This window comes from Pogona vitticeps, chromosome 4 (assembly GCF_051106095.1).
Source record: "Pogona vitticeps strain Pit_001003342236 chromosome 4, PviZW2.1, whole genome shotgun sequence".
NCBI classification, from domain to species: domain Eukaryota; kingdom Metazoa; phylum Chordata; class Lepidosauria; order Squamata; family Agamidae; genus Pogona; species Pogona vitticeps.
In genome coordinates, this window is record NC_135786.1 from 116,394,377 (window position 1) to 116,415,406 (window position 21,030).

General features: G+C 41.4%; 1 protein-coding gene and 1 long non-coding RNA gene across 2 annotated transcripts in view; one reads left to right on the forward strand and one right to left on the reverse strand.

Moving 5' to 3' along the window:
• CACNA1E (calcium voltage-gated channel subunit alpha1 E) overlaps window positions 1–21,030 on the forward strand; it is a 509,386-nt gene that overhangs the window by 363,611 nt on the left and 124,745 nt on the right. The window contains exons 18-22 of the mRNA XM_072998149.2: window positions 1,173–1,290; window positions 1,982–2,049; window positions 5,177–5,274; window positions 14,685–14,741; window positions 16,626–17,222. Of these exons, the coding sequence (XP_072854250.2) occupies window positions 1,173–1,290; window positions 1,982–2,049; window positions 5,177–5,274; window positions 14,685–14,741; window positions 16,626–17,222 (938 nt within the window). The remainder of the gene's footprint in view (window positions 1–1,172; window positions 1,291–1,981; window positions 2,050–5,176; window positions 5,275–14,684; window positions 14,742–16,625; window positions 17,223–21,030) is intronic.
• The window catches only part of LOC144588877 (uncharacterized), a 325,738-nt gene that overhangs the window by 123,246 nt on the left and 181,462 nt on the right, over window positions 1–21,030 (reverse strand). The gene's annotated exons all lie outside the window — the stretch shown is intronic.

Consider the following 21,030-nt stretch of genomic DNA (forward strand, 5'->3'; position numbering starts at 1 on the left):
AGTACAGATCATTCTTATTTTAGTTACATATTCATAGTCAATCTGTTTTTGCTGTGTTTTGTGATTTCTTTATCTGGACTCTGCAAAGACCTTCATCTCCCCAAATGCCGTCTTAATATACTTAACATACTTAATACTTCACATACTTTACAGTTATGTCTGCAACTTATGAATGACCCATTTAATTCTTCCTTGACTCCTAATGGGATTTTTACCTCCTGATGAATACAGGTCAAGCAGACTTGAAGAAAATCTTACCTGGGCGCTAAGAAGCTTTTCATGCAGCTCCCATTAAGCACATCAGCAGGCTCATCTAACTTGCAGCACTTGCTGCCACCTTCTCTGAAATTTTCAAATACAGTAGGCTGTGAATCTCAAACAAATGCTAATAATGAGAAAAACTGCTGCTGCAATTTACTTCTGTCTAACTGAACCTACAGTCAATTCAGAGTATCTTTTCTAAAATCATAGTGCTACAATTATGTCACCCCATGGCTTTAGCTTCTGCATTGGCTCCCCGTTGCTTTAAGTATCAAGAAGTGGCTTGTCCTTGTGGTAAAACTCCCTGTGCTTCAATCACAAGTCGTATTAATTTGCTTATATCCATTTCTTCCGGTTTACAGTATTTTGTGTTCTAGAGAAACTCATTCTCCCTCAACCCTTTGAGAGCTTCCTTTTCCTTTCTCCTTCTTCTGAAACCTTGCTGCTTCATTTCTCTGAAACAACTTAGTCTTCCCTATTCAGCAAGGCACATCTGTTCTTTTGATTTGAATGACTCCTTTCTCAAAAATAACCTAAGAAGAGTTTCTAGGAATACTATCACTTTATCTTGAAGATGAAGCCTCTTCTTCAGAACCAGGGTAGATAATGCATAAAACTGCATAGGGCTTTACATAGCTCTGGCTGGACCGTACCAGTTCAAGCTGCAGGTGCCTGGCAGCATTTTTTTTTAATTTAAAAAACTTCCGGCATGTAGAAAACCATAATTTCAGGCCTAGCTTTATCTTAACATGATAGTTTTCCATGTGCATGAAGTTATTTTTGTGCTTTGAAAAAATTTAAAGACAGTGTTCTCTCTGAAGGGAGGGAGAAGGGCCTCTCATGCCTAAGGCAATAACTTCCCGTTTATAAAATAAACACGTGATTGTAAACAGAACTGCTTTTTTGTTTAGATCTTGACAGGTGAAGACTGGAATGAGGTTATGTACAATGGAATTCGTTCCCAAGGTGGTGTCAGCTCAGGAATGTGGTCGTCTATCTACTTCATCATCCTTACTCTGTTTGGGAACTGTATCCTTCCTATTCCTCTGTTTTGTAGTTTGTCCTGGACCAACATTTTATAAATTTTGGCATCATGGAGAGCAATAGCTATAAAACACTTCTGTTGACATGCCACTTTTGCTTGGATTCCTAGAGCCAAACAAATGTGACTTTCAAAGGCACAGCATCTGTATCTAGAACCTAGATCTTGCTTTGTGCCACTGCATCTAGCCATGGAGGGATGGGCTGTGAATTAGAGCTGGAGTTGAAGGAGGACATGCATTGTCTGGAGCCATTTTTCTCGTGCAAATTGTCATTCCTTCCTTACTTTCTTCATGTGACCTATAAACAAAGCAGAGAACTGCAGTCTTCTTGCTCCCCATGACTTACATATTGTCTCTTCAAGACATTGGATTTGACATATTGAAACAGTCCTGCGTTTGAAATATTAGCATGTGGCTATTGCTTGGGGCTTGATTTGTGGAACATGGTTGATGTTTTTCTGCGACTATGGGAGGTACAGTGCAAACATGAAAACTTTGTCCGTGATGCACTGATCTCATACTCTTCCCTCGTCTAGTCAATATTGGTGCAGTAGAAGCTGAAAACATGGAGAAGTTGAGCCTCGTCGTCACTAAATGATATCTGAAGGACAAGGTGACTCCCTGTGAGCTCCACCTAACAGGTTTGATCAAGTTTTGTTCTTCCTCAACTATTTTAGATACTCTGCTTAATGTGTTCTTGGCCATTGCTGTGGACAACCTTGCCAATGCCCAGGAGCTGACAAAGGTAAGATGAAGCCACTTTAGCCACCTCTTTTCTGTTACATTCCTTCTAGATAGCAGTGCACATATTCTTAAGTGCATGGATATCATTTTGTGGGACATAATTCAATCAGCTATTTATTGGACCTCCACTGGGGAAGATATTGAATGCTGAGAGTTCAGACTCAAAAGAGATGAAATCACAGTATGTTGCCTCACTATGGGCAAAGAGGTTCCTGTTCACTCCTAAAGACGCTCAGCCAGTCCACAAATATTTCAGATTTGGATATGAGCCATCCCAGATCATATCAGTCTGAACAAATCTGTTCTAGAAATTATCCTGTGCCCATTGGCTATTATTATTGTTATATTTCACCATTCTGTCACAGTTGTTTCCTTAATGTCACGATCCCTACGTGGCCCCTGATTGTTTCACCAAACTGAGAGCTCACGCTACGTGTCTTTCAGCTGCCACCAGTTGATTGCATCAACATTATCTATTATTAATGATTGAGATCCAGGCCATACGTCATTTTAAAAGAACCAAATAGAAATTGTTTATTGTTACAGATGTTGACAGAACAAGCAGTGTTGTTAACTCTGAGACAAACATTCTCCTTTATCCACTCTCAACCACCACTCTCCCGCCCAAACTCCAAAACCACACCAAACTCCTAAACTTCCTCAACTAATCTCCAACTCCCTATCTAAAACTCCCCCACCTCCTGCTGTGTCTCTTATATCTCATGACTCCGCCCCCTCCAGCACTCCCATTGGCCTATGCAGATAGCATATTAATATTCATGACCTGGGCGGATGCTACAATGAGTTTTCAACATGATGATAAAACACAATTGAAAATAACACAGGTTATTAAAAAGAGAGTAAAGCAATGAAGGATGGGACAGTGAAACATATGGGACAGTATACAGTAAAATAACAATTAAAACCTCAGGTTCAATGGAAAGATGCCACCACTGAGAAAGCTCTGTCCACTGAAATTCATTTTACATTTATTTCTTTTTTTGTGTAAGTATTTTCACCCATCCTTCAATGAAGAAAATTCCAGCTTATGCACATCTAGAAAATATGACCAAAAAAAGGCAATGGTGAGAGAAGAGGCAAGAAAGGAAGCCATATTTCATCAGGGTTCATGAAATGTTCATCTGGGCAGCAGCCCTCCTACAAATAGCACAAGGAACTGAGGTGCTTGTCTGTTTGGCTCATCAACATCTCTCCCTCTTAGGGTGGTGAGGACATTCCTTCAGTTCCTCTTGGTTTTAGCAGAGCACAATCCTCCCAGGGTGTCTTTCCTCCTCAGATTATGTGGCTTACTAAAATAGCCATTCTTCTTTATTACAAGATTTATTTTATATTTATTTATTTACAATATTTTTTAGCCGCACCATTGCCAGTGGCGTTCACCCTAAATTATTATAGGTTATTCATTATTCATAAGTTGTATGTTAATGTGGTTGTGAGGCAGAGCCAACAGGGTTGCTGAAGAGTCGGAGCTGGAGAGAGATGTTCAGTCAGTTGGGGGGGGCGAGAGAGCTAGAGAAGAGTTTGGGGTTTGGAGGAGTGATTAGTCAGAATGTAACCTGTGCTAATTAATATAGAAGGTAAAATGTTGAAGCATGGTGAAACTTAAAGAATGTGGTTAAGAATTATTCTGGAAACCATGTGTAATCAATAAACGTGTTCTGTTAAAAAGTCAGTATTGGATGGACCTTCGTCTTTCATAAGAAAATTAAGTTGATAAAGAGATCAACTGGTGGCAGCGTGTCAAGAGGCATGTTGGGATGCCTTTGTTAGCTCTGGGTTTGATGAAACAAGCAGGGGCCATGGGGTAAACGCCACACAAGGGTCAATGTTTATTACAGTTAGTAGACTGAGAGCAGAATGCCACCCTGTTATTTGTTGTTTCTTTGATTCACCTGCTAACAATGGTACAGTGATCATTCATTAAACATTATGAGTTGGGACTGTGCCAAGGAGGGTTTCACTGGGAATTGGTGTGTGGTTGTGTTCCAGGATATTAAACAGTGTACAATGAGCCGGCTAAGCAACTGAAACCATTGCTGTTTTCAGAGTTGTATGTATAAATATGGAATTATTCCATATCTCCATTTTCCAGGACAGCTTCGTCAGCTACCCTCTAAGACAAACATAACTGTGAGGTGGCTAATGGGTTGAAATTGAGCATAATAATACATTGAATTGTCCATTTGAATTGTCCAGTTTACCTCTGATACAGGCAAATATACATCTTTCCAATGAAGGTCTGTGGTATTTTAAGGCCACAATATCAAAAAATAACATTTAGAAGGAAATGGAAACAGAAAGCTTATAGTAATTCATGCAAGTTGAAAGTAAACCCTAAATACTTTTAAGTTCTGTCCTTGCTACATAAAAGGCAGGTAGGAAAATGTCTTGCATGTCTACATTGCCCTCTAACCCTTGGCCACAAGGTGCAGCCTCTACTGTTGAAGCTAAGCAGTCTGACTTAATGAAGTGCCTAGACAGGAAATTGTCTAGGAAGCACATTGGTGAGGTGTTGAGAGGAAGAGTAGTCTGTAAGTGTGGCAAATAGTAAAAACAAATTTCACACAGTGCTGCTCTGCCAAATTACTGATCTAGTTTTTATTAACATGCAGGTGGGAGAAGGGCAGTAATTTTTTATATAAAGCTGCAGAAAGAGAGGTACAGCCACTGACTACTTCTCTCTAACATTTTGCTGCCTCATAAAGAGAAAGTTTTGTAGGTTTTAGGGACAGGGGGCAAGGATCATTATGAAAAGCTGCTCTGAGAAGTACTGTATTAGGAAAGAATGGGATATTAGTGTGATTAACAACAACGGCAGTTCCACAGATGGATATAAAGGCATGCATGCAGCTTCTTATCAAATAGTTTTTGTAGATCTTTGAAAATTTTCAAATCCTGAACAACTGTTGTTACATGCAGTCAGATTGCTTCTAACTTGTGGTGGCACCAATAGATTTTTCATGGTGTGAGAGATGTTCACAGAGTGGTTCTACTACTGCCACCCACTCTCTAGGGAGTTTCATTGGCTGAGCAGGGATTTGAACACTATTGATGCTATGTGCCAGTAGTTCATGTCCTCTTGAACAGTGCCCTTCTCTTATATTTAGGATGAGCAGGAGGAAGAAGAGGCTTTTAACCAGAAGCATGCCCTACAGAAAGCCAAAGAAGTCAGCCCAATGTCTGCTCCCAACATGCCTGCAATAGAGTAAGTTATCCACCACATCCATCACAAGCCATCATCTTCCCACAAAATTTGTTACAAACATGACCACTGGGTTCATAGAAGAAGAAACAGTCAGCCCTGTGTAGAGTTGCTGCTGAAATTTTGATGGTGCAAATATCCATCAGGTTATATGAATATCACCTGTGATATTTTCATCATGTTGGCAGAAAGGGATGGAAAGTATTCTTGTGATGCAGTCTACCTGTGTAATGCAAACATTTCTATCTTACCTGAGCTGTGGAGAACAGTAACTGATTTCCAGCAACTGCATCCTGTTACCAACATATAAATTATCCCTCCAGGTCTCTATGAAGAGGGAGTGGGAAACTAAATTTGAACAGAATGTCTAAAAAGGAGGATGTAAAGCTAGCCTCTCTGAAAAGGTTATTTTTCCATTACAGTAGATTACTTAATTATTATATGGAGAAAAAGAGGCAATTAAGCAAACTGCTGAATAATCAGTGATACACTTTGACAAAACTGCTGAGGCCATGTTTTTCCAAAGACACTGCCCCTCCAAACACTCAGTGGATAGCCACATCTAGAGGGGAAATTGGTAGATACTCAAAAGGCTTTCTTTTCTTGACAAATTCTAGAATAAATGATGATAAATTGAAGCAGGTCTGTTAATGCTAACAACAGGAGTTCAAACAAAATGAACATTCAAAGGCCGCACTACAAAGAAGAAGGGAGGAAGGGAGGGAGAAAGGGGAAAGGATGGTTCCAGGTTTCAGAAAGAATGCCCAAGTAGAAACAAAACAAGAACCACAACCATCACCTATTCACTCTGCAAGCAATAAAGGGAAACTGGCAGTGATATGCTGATGAAGTGTGAAAAGACGTGAATGTATGCATGATGTTGGCTTGGCTTATGTGGTCCTGGACATGAATGTGTTGGGCATTTGGTGATTGCCTCTGTTGTTCAGAGGTTTACATCCCTTTTGCAAGAGAGCATTTTCAGGCAGATTGATAGTGGGCACGACGTGGTGTATAAAGCATGTATGAGAAATTGATGTTATGGTATCTGCAGCTGATGGATTTCACAAGTAGCATATGTCTCACTAGCATGAAAGCATCTCAGTGTGTACTACAACATAGCCAGGGAAACTCCTGTAGTAAGTGCCTAGGCCAAAGAACTCCATTCTGAAAGGAACCGTTGTAACTCTTGTCCTGTATTTAAGATTGCAAGCAGTATTTCTTTAGAATCACTGATGTCTTTGGTTATTATAAAGAATTAAACTTTGTTTTTACAATAGTTTTAAATACACTGGCTAAAATCTTATTAGTTACAGTATGTCTGTCACTTGGTATAAATCTCAGTAGAAAATTGCTGTGATTTTAGGAAGTCAGTTTGGGCATTTGCTGTTGTATGCCAAGTTGTACAAGACAGCAGATGCCCATGCTGACTTCTTAACTTGTCAGCAATTCACTGCTGAGATATTTGCCAACTTCATTATGCCAATATGAAAATACAATAGGATTTTGGCCACTCACTTTGCATATGATGGAAAATCAGAACTTGTATACGAATCTATTCCCGCTCATATACATTTTCCCGGAGAAATCTGATATGGTGGACCTGCTTCTCCTGTTCCTGGCACAGAAAAATCAGATTTCCAAATACTAGTTGTATCCTTTCTTTCTAGTATATAACAAACATAAATAGAAGAGTGTGTATGTGTTTACTCCAGCTCACTCATTTGCACTCACCCTGTTGCTCTTGCTGCTGTCTCTTTTGCTGCAGCAGACAGAAATGTGTGCACTATTAATCAAGGTCTTAAGACAATAGAATCATCCTGAGCAACTCGTCACAGGAATACTATGGTTTCTGCTTTCCCTGGCTCTATCTTATGCTTCTGTAAAAACCATGTGAAATTACATGAAAAGAACTGTGTTAGCATGATTCTTTCTTCACATTTGTGAAGAGCTTGGGAAGTTACTTTTAAGAAAAATGAAGGTTATGCCTTGCTGAAGCCATCTGTAACTATATGGTGACATTGCCAAAATCTCCCTGGTACCATATGAACTGGAACAAAGGATATTTGCACTTCATCTTTCTTCTCCTTTTCAATTGTCTGCCAGGGAAACCATACATAACTACAACAAAGCATTTTCACATTGTAGAAGATTCTGGAACCTGTTTTGGGATGAAGTGGAAAAGGATTTTGTAAGACTCAACAGTCTCAATGAGAGTAGCCATTTTTCAGCTTCTAAGACAAAATGCACCTCACCTTGAAAGGTGAGACTAGAGGGCTGTTCCAAAGAGATAACATACACAGAAAATAGTATACATGTTATAAAACCCAAGAAGCTAGGGAGAGGGAATATTTACATTAGGTAAAATAAGTAAATAGAAATACCTTTCAGGAAAAAGTATTTAAAAATCCATGTTAAAAATGGTTTTACAAACCAAGATGAAACAAGGACAAAAGTAAACACTGCTGAGAGTTGGAGGAAGAACTGGCCAGACCGATTGGGCTTTATTATTACCTCAAGCAAACTGAAGAGTATACTCTGCATTTCTTCTTCGTGGTCTCTGTGAATGCACACTAATGGGTTTAGTCTGCGCTTGTGCAGAAGTCTCCAGAATATTCTAGAGCTCAAACATGTGTTCGCTAGGACCGCCCCCCCAGTACAGGTGGTCCACCCATCATGGTGATTACCTCAGTTCCTTTTTGTCGCCGCTGAGGTCCCATCTTTTCTGAGCTCTCCATGCAGATTGGTTCTTTTTCCTGAGGAAGCATAATACATCATTCTTATTTAGAAATATACTATTCTATAATACTATTTTCATTACTCATTGTGATTTTCGGTCGTTTTACCATTTTTATTTTTTTCCCCGTAATCCCCCCCTCACCCTCCATTCCCACCTTTTATGGCCCCGACAGGGCCGTTTAAGAGGTGTACTTCGTGCACCAATAAGCTGCCTGTTTCTGATGGCCACGATTCTTGTCTTTTTTGTTTGGGAGGATCGCATCAGCCAGCCTCCTGCTCCTATTGTAAGAATTTTACGAAACAAGCCATCAAGCTCCATCAACAATGTCTTAAATCTTTCTTTTGGGAGCAATCTCTTTGTCCACTATCAAAGATGGATGAGATTCAGGCTTCACAACCGCTACCGGTTTCTTCGGTTACTAATTTCCCATTACCAACTCCTAAATCTAAGCCAAAATTGCCTAAGTCAAAGTCTTCTGGATCAACATCACTATCGACCCAGACACCGAAAACTACTTTGAAACCAATTGGTAACAAACCAAAACAATCTAAAAAGTCTTCTGCAGACTCTGGGGGGAGGGGTGGAGCCACCGGCAGCGAGAACAGGGGAATTCTCAGGGCTCTGAGAACTCCTGGGTTTTACTCCGAGTCAGCGGACCACCCCCCCCAGGAAAGCGGGGGGGCTAGTCTTCACAGGAGAGTGAAGCTGGCAGCAGAGGAGCTGATGACGCCGGAGAAATCAGACAGCAATCTGCTTTTTTCGAAGAAACTTCTTTCCTCAATTGCAACTGACTCGTGTAGTCGCCATGATGAATTGGTGTGTAGCTGTCCAGAGAGGGGAGGAAGATTTATGATTTGACTGCATGAACAGAAGTCGAACGGCTATTTTTATGGCAAGTAACAGGACCAGATGTTTTTGTTTCTCTCTGTTTGATTGTTGAGACGACCTCCTAAGCGGCAGGAAATCTCGGCAAACTTTGGAGGATTTACTTTCTACCCCATAACTGCTTAGAATTGAGAACTGAGAAAGTGAAACTTGTCTCTTCCACCCTAACCCCCCCTCCTAAGGTTGGGCTTTTTATAAATTAGCAGTTTGAGAATCCTGAATGACTATGAACAGCTTATTTCTACGGAACCTTACTCTGAGCCATAAAGGAGGGTTATAAATTAAATACTGTAGTCATTTTTATGACCAGAGTATTCTCCGTAAGACTCCGAGTCAGTTCTGGACGAGGAGCGAGGGAGAAAGCTGTTGTCTGTTTGACTCTCATGGTTCTCTCATGGTTTTCAATGAAAACTTAAGGGCGACGTGTCACTGAGTTGTGAAATGGCGGCCTTTATGATAAGTTGCCTCCATGAATTTGAATCTAATCTCATCAACCATCTCAAAGCTCAAGTTTTAGAACTGGAGATAGATATCAAAGCAACATTTCTTGGCTTGGACGCTAAGATAGAGAAAGCAAACAAACAGACTGTATTCACTGAACCACCTGAACAATTATTGTCAGAGACAGAGACCATCGTTCCTGAGGAGGAGACGGGAGATGAAACAATTGGCTACTTTGAACTAATTGAACAACGACTGCCGGAGAGCCAGAGGGAGACTTTTCTCAAAAAGAAACAGAATGAAATACTTAAAAATGAGGAACGGAGGGGTGGAGAGAGGATGGGAAAGCACATGGTTTTCATCCTGGTGGGAAATGATGTTAAAGGGAAGACAGGGGTGAGTGTAGAGGCAGAAATTTATGATCAGAGGTTGAAAAGATCTGTTTCGCTCAGAAATCAAGAGGCAGATTATATTGAGAGGATATTAATAGATCGCATAGAAAATCCCTTAAGGAAATTTCATAGATGGCATTTTAAAACTGGTAAAAGAGGAGTAATAAATCAATTTTGGAAGTACGACACTGGAGTCAAGAAGCAAAATGAAAGGGGGGAAGTAACCTGCGGATTAAATGATAAAATTGTTTGTTTTTTGAGATATATATAATCCCACAGAAGCAATATAAGTAACTTACACTATGAGCAATTTTGGCTAGATGGGAAGCTAAAGGGTAGATAAACATATGTAGCTATAAATTTTATAAAGGTTAGTGAATAATAATAATAATAGATGTTTTGATGTTTATGATATATGTGTAGAGCTTAAATGTGAGTGAATTACTATATTGATTATATAGGCAAGATTAGATATACAATGTTCTTCTTACCTGTAAAAGTGGGGATCCCTCAGAAATGTATTAAGTGGGCCTAGAGCTTCTGTGTGGTGAGGTGTGTGTGGTTAAGCTACTTTTATGATGAAATTAGAATTGTTGATGATAAGTATTGGATAGAAGGATATGCAGGCGAAAGAATCTATAGAGATTTTACATCCCTGGTTCACACGTGGAGCAAATAAATATAACGAAAATGGGAAAGTTACTTGTTGAATGTCATAAATGGTTGATAAGTACAGGTAATGCCTAAACTAGATTACATATTCTGACCACAGTTGTTTAGAAGGTACTGATGACAAACCAGAAACATGAGGCTATTAAGTAATTCATGAACTACAGTTGGTTTATGCAATTAAGAGTGGCTTGAATATAAGATCAATACAGGTTTAAGTTTATATATTGACAATTTATGTATGTTAATTATTGGAGGTTATGTAGTCAGAATTATTATCAAATGGATTTGGCTTAAAGATGTTAAGTAGGGGAACATGGTACGTGCAGTCAGTAATGTATGTTAGATGGATATATGGAAAATATTCTCCCCGATTATGTGTTTTGTGTTTGTTTTGTATGTCTGTTTGTGTTATTAATAAAAGGAAAAAAATAAAAAAACAGAAATACAAAAAAAAAGTTTTCTGCAGACTCTCAACCTCTGGTACAGCATCCTTCTGTACAGGATCAGCCACCTATTGATCTCGATACCGACTGCAAATCCATTCCGCCTCCATCCGGCCAACTGCCCTCTCCTTTGTTGGATCAACAAAGCCACCTAGAGTGGTCTTAACTGACTAGATAGGCGGGATATAAATAAAATAAATAAATAAAGTAAATCAATCAATCTCCATCTTGGGCAGACACCTCTGCTGAGGTGACTGTACTGCCTTATTCGGCCTGTTTAAGCCCGAAATCTTTGGGTCGCTCTGTGTCCGGGTGTGGGTCTGGATCAATATCTGTTCCTGTTGATCCAGTTGCTTTGTGGAAGAAAAAGGCTAAATTCCACCACATTGAGGACAACGGCCATTCTGATACCATTTTCTCACAGCCTCTGATACTTTTGGGACGGCCGGTATCACGAAGCTCTCGTGCTCAACATCATTGGCCCAAACGAGTTACAGTTTATGAGCCTCCTATCTACTATGATCCGCCACCTAAGTGATATCAGCATCATCTGCACCATTATTGGCAGCATGGTACCAAACATTATGTCAAACCCAAGCATTTTCGGTATGCATACTATTATCCTTCAGACCCTTCGGAGTCTGCCTCGCCTCCTCGATACCGTTCGAACTACTACTACAACCATAAGCTCCATAAGAAAATTCACAAATGGCATGCTTCAGCTGCTCAAGCTACATCGACTTTGATACCGAAGAAACCAAAGACGTTGGCCAAGCCCTCTGTACCATCAGCTGATCTGGCTGCCCTTTCTTGGGACCGCTCATCATCCTTACAAGTCACCATGACTTACACTAGACCCCCGCCTGGTACCATGGACTCTAAGAAACCTCAGAAGCATAAGCCAAATCTCTTCACTCAAATCTCTGATATACCAGATGGGCGGGATATAAATCAAATAAATAAATAAATAAATTCACCCAATTGATACCTGGCAAGTGCGGTACCGTGGCTCCTAAGCACCACTGGCCAGATGCCCCTCCTGATATGTCAACTTCTTCATATCAGCAGGGTTCCTCCCTTTCACCAGCGCATTCTTCTAACTTGGAGTCCTCTGATTCCATGGCCTTACAAGAATCACCCCCCAATCTTCCTACTCCCAATTCTGATGTAGCTGATGCTAACCCTCCATCACCATCGGAGGATTTCTCCTCCTATTCTCAAATAGTTCTCGGTATTGCCAAAGCCATGGACCTTGATGTCCAGCAGCCAACCCAGTCTGAATCTGACAAAGTATATGAGCATATCAATGAGGCTCAGATACCCCCACTTCATATGGGATTCATTCCATTGCTGCTCAAGCGTATTAAGCAATCTTGGGCCAAACCATCTTCAGTGCCTCAGATGTCTCACAGAGTTGAGAATCTGTACAAGCCCCACGGTACTAACACAGAATTTCTCTCCAAACATCCTCACCCTAATTCCGTTATTGTCAATGCAACACAAAATCGTGCACGTAATTGTTCTAACACCACTCTAACACCACTGAAGAGAGTAGGAAGTTAGACATTATTGGACATAGAGTTTACTCTCTTACATCTTTCACCTTACAAGCTGCCAACTATTTAGCTGCAATAGGAGCCTATCACAGGTTTTTCTGGAACAAGGCTCTTCTGTCCCTACAGTCAGCCTCTGGAGAGTACAAACCTCAGGGTCTCACCTTTCACCAAGAGGCTATGGCATTGGCATGACAAGAGTGCATCACGGCACGACATATAATTGAGGCAGCTTCTAAACACATGGCCACAGCTGTAGCCTTACATAGACATTCCTGGCTACATTCCGCAAGCATCCCAGAGGACTCTAGGATGCAAATTGAGGACTTACCGTTTGATGTTGCTGGTTTGTTTGATGAGAAAACGGACGAATTCTGGACAACTTACAAAAGATGAGAAAACCAACACGCTCCTACAATACTCAGCCCTATTACAGGCCTCAAAGGTGTCACTGGTGTCATCTCACCTGCTCACCCAGCATCACGAGCAAACTTACCATCCCAACCTCCAATCCCTCCATCTGACAGCTTGGAGGATCCTCTCTCCCTAAACACCACCCTCACCCATGCAACCCTCACCCATGTATCCAGACATCTCTTTCCTTCCTAAGGTTGTTTCTGTTTTCCACGTTCGCCAACCTACTATCCTGCCTACCTTATTCCCGTCACCATCAATGGGTGTTGAGCAATCCCTCCATGTTCTAGATATGAGAAGGGCCCTCACTTTTTATGTCAAGAGCTGCCTGTTTTTGTAAGCCTAAGAGGCTATTTGTTTCACCTCATCCACTGCATAGAGGGGCACAGGTGTCCCCCCCAAACTACCTCATGATGGATTGTGCAGACTCTACGCCTCACTTAACAGATTGCCTGAAAGCCTCTGCCTACTGATGTCAAGGCTCACCCCACCAGGGCAATGGCCACCTCCACGGTTTTTCTTCGAGGCATACCTGTTCCAGATATTTGTAAGGCTGCCACTTGGTCAACTGTGTCGACATTTACATCCCATTATCGTTTGGATGTAAGGCCCAAGTCAGATGCAGCTTTCGGTTGTGCAGTCTTGTCTTCAGTTTTGCCATGACGTCCCTCCACCTGTGAGGTAAGTTTGTTAATCACCCATTAGTGTGCATTCACAGAGACCACGAAGAAGGGAAAAAAGGGTTAGTTACCTGTAACTGTGGTTCTTTGAGTGGTCATCTGTGAATTCACACTTCCCGCCCATCTCTCTCATTATTTCAGGCAGCAGTGGGCTTTTGGGGGACTGAGGTAATCACCATGATGGGCAGACCCCGTGTATTGGTGGGGTGGTCCTAGTGAACGCATGTTTGAGCTCTAGAATATTCCGGAGACCTCTGCGCAAGCGCAGATCAAACCTATTAGTGTGAATTCACAGATGACCACTCAAAGAACCAGAGTTACAGGTAAGTAACCTCTCTATCTAATGCTTCCCTACAGCTGCATATTTCAAAGGAGGAACAAAAGCCAGGCCAGCATTCTTTCAAGGCTGGTTGGATTTGTGGTCTTTCCATTGAAGAGCCCATCCTAAGGTTCCAAAGAATTCTGGTAATTCTCAGAAAGAATGTTTGAAAAGTCCTTTAGCAGACAGTAGATTGTTCTGACGCTTGTTTTCAAGACCCTGCATGCAGCCATTCCTTCTCTTTCCTCTACTGTTGTGAAGCATGCTGGTGTGCAAATTATTAAAGCTGCTCCAGTTTAAAATGCTTTCACATTTCTAGGCTACTGGCAAAGCATTTAAGGAAATTGGTCTCTGTACATTTATGTCATTTATTTTCTCTTGCCACGTGGTAATGGAATCTGGCTAAATGTATAATCCAGCTTAATATCTTTCCAGTCCTGAATGGCAGTCCTGCTTGTTGACTCCAGATCCTTGAGCTCTAAGGCAGACATCATTGTGGACACTTAATGTCTCTTATCTATGTTTGGAAACACACAATATCTTCTCCAGCATCAATGGATAAGCCATGCCTCCTCCTACGGAGCCTGGGTCCATTGCATGCACAGTTCTTTTTGCAATGATTCCAGAGTATCTATGTGGTGGATACTTTGCATAATAAAGTCATTTTCCAGCAGTGCACAAAGGCAAATTCCTTGCTTTGTCAAATTTATACTTAAGGTTCACTACTTCTCTGAAAGTAGTGGGATACAATTGGCCTTTATGTGCACACTATTATAGTACCTCAGTATATTTATACATAGGTGGAATTAAATGCACTAAGAGTCCTGGGACATAGTGATATTGCCATGGACTGAACCCATTCATTTTTCTTCCCCAGAAGAGACAGAAGGAGGAGACACCACATGTCGATGTGGGAACCACGCTCCAGCAATCTGTATGTGTGCATGTGGTTGCTCGTTGTGAGAGGTCATGTGTGTTCATGTGAAAGGCATTGTGAGGTCTGAGTATGTTTTTGTTGTGATATGTCTGAGTGTGCTTCTGTGCTTTGAAGTATGTGATCTGAGCACCTGCCAACTGGTGTGGGCCTATACTCTGTGTACACTCTGTGTGTGTGTGTGTGTGTGTGTGTGAGAGAGAGAGAGAGAGAGAGAGATGTTTGCATTGTGTATATCTGTGTGTCAGTGTGTGATACGTACGATCTTTTTGCTGCTTCAAGATTATCAGGCTGTATATATGTGTGTGTCTGTTTCAATATTCTGTATGTATATTTCTGTGCAGAAATTAAAGGTTAGAGAGAGAGAGAGAGAAAGCTGATTTGGGCCAAGCAGTATGTCTTCATGGGTCTATGTATGCCTGTTTTAGTATTTGTTTGTTCATAGTGTTCCTTTGTGCAATTTTACAGTATTGAATAATCCCAACAAATCATCCTCAGAACAGTCAATGCCACTGGCAGATATTCCCCTGACACAAGGTGTAACCTTTATCAGAGTTTTCAGATCCCTTTTGCAATAATCTGTTAGCCAGAAGGCTCTGTGAGACTTGATAACCATTAAATTCCCAAGGTGCAGAGGCTCTGGCTTTGTGAGACACTATCATTTAGCATATTATTGTCCTCAAAAACTCAGATCTAGGAGGTGGGAGTAAGAGTTTATCTGGCAGCCCAATCTGCCAGATAAATCACACTTTGAACCATGGGAACCTACTTCTGAGTAAATTTGTTTTGGATTGTAGCATTAGTATGGTAGCCAGAGATGAGAAAAAGCTGAAGCATTGTCCAGCTAGGCATTTTACAATTATGGGTGCATTTGCTCCAGGACCAGAACAGGGGGTGGTATTGCACACCTCTCACCTTGCTACTTTTGCCTGCACCCTATGCATGTATCTCCTTGCCCCCTTTCCTGCCCCTAGTCCAATGACTGGTTGCCATTGTCTGCAGAACAGTAAAGAAAATGTCCCATTTCTCTATGAGATGGGCCCGTATTGACTAGTCCCTCTGCTTGCATGCAACACACAAAACTACCCTTACCGTGTTCTTGCTTGCTAGTGAATAGTTATTTGTTTAACTGTAACATAAATGTGTTTCCATCCAAATCTCATGCAGTTGTGATGTTGTGCATTTTAAAGAATGTGGTGGGAGATTACAAGACGGAGGCACAGATGAGCAATGTAAAAAAGAAAACCCCTTCAAGTCGTGATAAATGTGTTCCTTTTTGTTCATTTTCCTGTTGCTTGGGGTTTGTTGCCATGTACCCACTTATGTGAAGGATGAGTTCTCCTCTAGCTAGCTCTCGGTCTCATACGAGTGGGTCTGATTCTCATGATCCTGCAGATAGTGTGATTTTTGAAGGGCTAAAAAATTCCTAACACGGTTTCATTAGCTGATGAGCCCCACTGTTTGCATATGATTTCTGCATTGCAACTCAAAGCTTCATGCAAGGGGTGAAGATCAAACCTCTTGCTCCCTGTTCTTTCCCTGCCTTGTTAATTTTTGAAACATCATGTCTGACCAAAAAATTTAAAAAAAGGCCAATGGTCTAAAAAGCTTGCACACTTTTCTTGTGCTTTTTGGTTAGCCTGATACAGGTATTATCCAAGCGTGGATTTGGGGAATGTTGTGTTCTATAGTGGACACAGCTTCCGTTGCTTCTTCAATCCCTTTGAATATGCTGCCTCTTCATAAAATGCAGGGAAACAGGGAACCAAGCCCCAAGTATGTGATTTTTGGATGGTCCGAGGTGCGTGCTGTATGTACTGGTATGTGTTCTTGTGTTTCTGACAGGGCACAGATGAGCTGAATCCCTTTGTTTTCCTTTCCCAGGAGGGAGAGGAGAAGGCGGCATCACATGTCTGTGTGGGAACAGCGGACCAGCCAGCTCCGCCGACACATGCAGATGTCCAGCCAGGAGGGCATCAATAGTGAGGACCCTCCTTTGCTCAACCCTCATGCCAGTATATTTCGGAGAAGGAAGGTTTTGGAGAATTCTGCCCTTGAGAAGAATGAGGAGAGCCAAGGAGGCAGGCTGGAGAGGACTGGTGGGGAAGGCCAAGAGCAGCCAATATCGGGTTCCAATCCCTGCCCAACCATAAGAGAAGGCCAGAGGAGCCCATCTCCTCAGGGCAAAAGGGAATGGGACGAATGGCACCACAAGTCCTTCCATGGGAATTGTGATCTGAACGAGCTGGAAGGTGGAGGGAGTGTGGGCTTTGAAGAGAGGGCTCGACTCCGGCAAAGTCAGAGGCGCAGCCGACACCGCAGGGTGAGGACGGAGGCCAAGGAACACAGGCCCACCGCCCAGGAGTCTGCCCCAGAAGGCAGTGGCCCAACAGAGGGAGAGGCTGATGGAGAGCCAAAGAAAAATGAGGAGAAGGAGGCCCTCATTGAAAAAAAGGAGGAGGCTTCTGAGGAACTGAAAACGTAAGTGGTGTGACCCCCCCCACACACACACACACTCCCCATTTTCTTCCCAGTGAAGAAGAAACAGAGTATGTGGGTTCACCTACAGGCCTGACAATTTGTTTGTTGCTTGCTTGCTTTTTACTTTCTGAAATAATTAGGCACCAACCCTATGTACCAGCTTGGGCTTCAGCTGTTGTGAACTCACATGCACTTACAAGTAATCAGTTATTGTTGTTGTTGTTGTTGTTCCATGCTGTCAAGTTGCCTCCAACTTATGGCAACCCTGTGAATGAACAGACTCCAAAATGTCCTGTCCTCAACAGCCCTGCTCAGCTCTATGGCTTTCTTTATGGAGTCAGTCCATCTTATATTTGGGCTTCCTCTCTTTTGGATGCCTTCAATTCTTCCTAGCGTAATCAATTATAGGTACTTATTAATTGCTTTAATCTGATAATTTCAAAGTGATATGCAACAATAATAAAACATGTAGTATGAACAATATACAAAACCAAAATGCAATGTTTATTGCTCCTGCAACCCGTGATACATCAGACTACACAGGGAAGGCTTGGGAAGCAGTCTAAACGTGTCTAAAACTCAAAACAATCAGAGCATAACAAAAGAAAAAGGAAGAGAACTCCAGATAGTTGACAGTACAATGCTAAATGTCCCAAATGATTGCAGAGTGCTCAATACAATATTAAAACATAATAATATTAGATGACGTGCTGCCATAGAGTGACTTTTCACTGTAAGATGAATATATGTATTTTTGAACTTTGAGATTATCATGTTATTATTGCACTTATCATCTGATGCTGTAATATGTGCATGACAGTTTAGGTGTATGTGATCACTGAGGCTGGAATCGGAGCTAAGCTGTTAGAGCAGCCATAAAGAAGAGTGAGCGAGGACCAAGGCAAATTTTTTAATAGATACAAAAGAGATATATTAATCTAAAGCTTTTGTGCAATAGCCTTTTTTCTTCTGAATACTCTGCTTATTTCTTTGTGTGTTCACCAAATAAATCAGAGAACATAATTCTCTTCTGTGGGTATACAACTGTTTTTCAGCTGCCCTTGAAAACTGTGTCTTCTCTGATCTACATTTATTGCTCTTAGTATATGACACATTACAGACAGTAATTTTAATGCCTAGGGAGACATAGATAAAAAGCATTATGTACCAATCTGTGTATTTGTTCCCATAGCTTGGAAATTTATTTTCTTTTATTCTAGCTTCCAGAGTACCCCAAGCTGCTTAATCAGTTCTGAGAATTGTAACTCACAGAAGTAACTTTTCTAACCTTTGTTTTTTGGCTTCCAAGAGCAAGCACAGAGCCTTACAAAAAAAACTGCAGAGAAAAATGTGGTGACTCATGGAATGTCCTCTACATGGGGCTTCCATTGGGTTTGACTCACAGATTACAGCAGGTCCTGAACGTGGCAGCCAGATTGGTGGCTAGTTTGCACAGGTTTGACCCCATCTCCCCAGTATCGGCTTGTCTGCACTGGTTACCTGCTGCATTCTAGATCAGATTCAAGGTTTTGATGATACATATGCAGGAACAGATGATACCTTTAATCGATCATTAAGAATATAAAACAAACAGCAAGCTCTTAATGATAAATCTTCTTCTTCAAGTCTGTGCATCACGTTCTTGTGGGTATTTTCAAAATTATATGCTGTCATCAATGTCCCAAAGCCACATGATCACCTATAAAGCCCTTCACAGTTCAGGGCCACATTAAGTGTCTTTCCATAAGGTCATCCACCCAACCTACTAGGTCCTCCCAGGCTGTGAACCTCTGGGTAGCCATTCCAAGGGAGGCCAAGAAATCCTCCACTAGAAGTAAGGCCTTCTTTGCTGTGGCCTCAATGCTGTTGAATCAGCTGCCAATGGAACTGGGCCCTCCTTCCCAAGCTCTAAAAGATCTTTGAAAACATTGCTTTACAGAGAGGCCTTTTTTGGTAGCCCTTGCTTGATCTTCTCCTCACTGCTGTATATGTTTACATACCCCATGCCACATTTTATTTGATATTTCCATCTCTTGATGTGTTTATTGTTACTGTATTTTGTGTTTCATTTTCATTTATATGTATTGTTTTAGTTTATTGTAAACCACACATAGTGGTATACAAATTAAACAAACAAGCAAACGAACAAATAAGGAATATGTAACCCATTTTTCCAAGGTTGATCTCCCTGTTTGTTATGACTACTGGAAACTCACTATTATTGACCGTGTGGTCAACAATGAATCCATTGTGGTTAAACAGACTTAGACCTGCATGAATTATGTAGCATCAATTCACTTGTGGATAAATGTTGGAATGTTATTGATATGTGGGGATATTATGAGCTCCCTTTCCCCAGTTTAATTAAATGCTAGGAAAAAGCAGAGTTCTGGTTACTTAGCCATTTGGAAAGTAATTTGATTCAACATTTTTAAAGGAATTCTGCCTCTCATGGAACTCTGGCAATTTAGAATATAATAGGATAATGACAAAGTACCTTAAAATAGCCGTTAAATTATGGTTATTCCAAACTTAATTATGCATGGAATCAAGTGGTGTGAGTGGTGTGTCTTAAAACTCGAGAAGAACACAGTCATTGAGAAAAGTACTTTAAGAATTCAGTTAACAGTAGGGAGGATAAATTTGTATCATTGGGTCTGAAAGGATAAGAATTATATTTTTTTTAGCCTTCATTGGTTTGAACTGGCAGGCTTCACTGAAGTACAATGGTATTGGTTGTTGTGGGTTTTTTGGGCTCTTTGGCCGTGTTCTGAAGGTTGTTCTTCCTTCAGAACAACCTTCAGAACATGGCCAAAGAGCCTGAAAAACCCACAACAACCATCAGATCTCGGCCGTGAAAGCCTTCGAGAATACAATGGTATTGTCAGATTCCAATCAGCAGAGCTTAGGTGTGTAGATCCTCCTCATTCAAGAGCAGCTGAAAAGCTCTTTTCCTAGTCTGGACAGGCCTAGCCCTAATGAGTGGTTCTGGAGTCAATACTGAGGGCAAGAAGTAGATTTGATGAGGCCAACATTAATGTCAACTTGCAAAGGGAAATCATCATCTTTAGCACCACTAGTGGTCACTCATATCCAAATTCCACTTAAAGTATTTGTTAGAATTGATTAATTCCATCTTGTTTAAGACTAACTTAAGAAGGAGGGGTTCTTGTGAGATGGAACAAAAGTTACTTCACCCAGTTGGCTGGGAAAGGAATTCTAGCTGTCAGGAGCTGAACTGAACTGTCAGGTTCTTAGCTTCTTAATTCTCTGATTCTCTTCCAGTCAGATCTGAAACTGAAGGGCCAGGGCCAGAAGGGTGGTTCATTCTGTTTTGCCTGAGGGAAGCTTTGGTTCTTCACTTCCTGTCATGCCTACCATTAGGCATCAGGCAAGTACAGCCATATGTCCAGCAGGCTTCCACCAGGTTCCAGTGAGTTTCTATCGTATCTTACCAGACTCCCTCCACCCTGAACTAACAGTCTGTTCCTCCTACATCTTTGGGTTGGGGGCTCTGGAGACCCCAGAATTCTGCCCATCTTCTATGAGGTAGAGGTCATAGCCTGCAGGGCTTTCAGCTAGAGCACCTTCCTCACATTATATGGACAAATATGACAACGAATGAATCATACACAAATCTCCACTACTGCCTCCAAACAGAAAAGTGTCATGTGTGGTGCAGGAACACAGCCTGTCCACAACAAGTAGGTGTGTTGCCTCTGTTTCCCTGCCCCATGTGTCTGTAATCAATGGTTCCAGCCACAGCTGTTTCTAGTTGGTGAAAGTCCCGTCAATATCGTACACACAC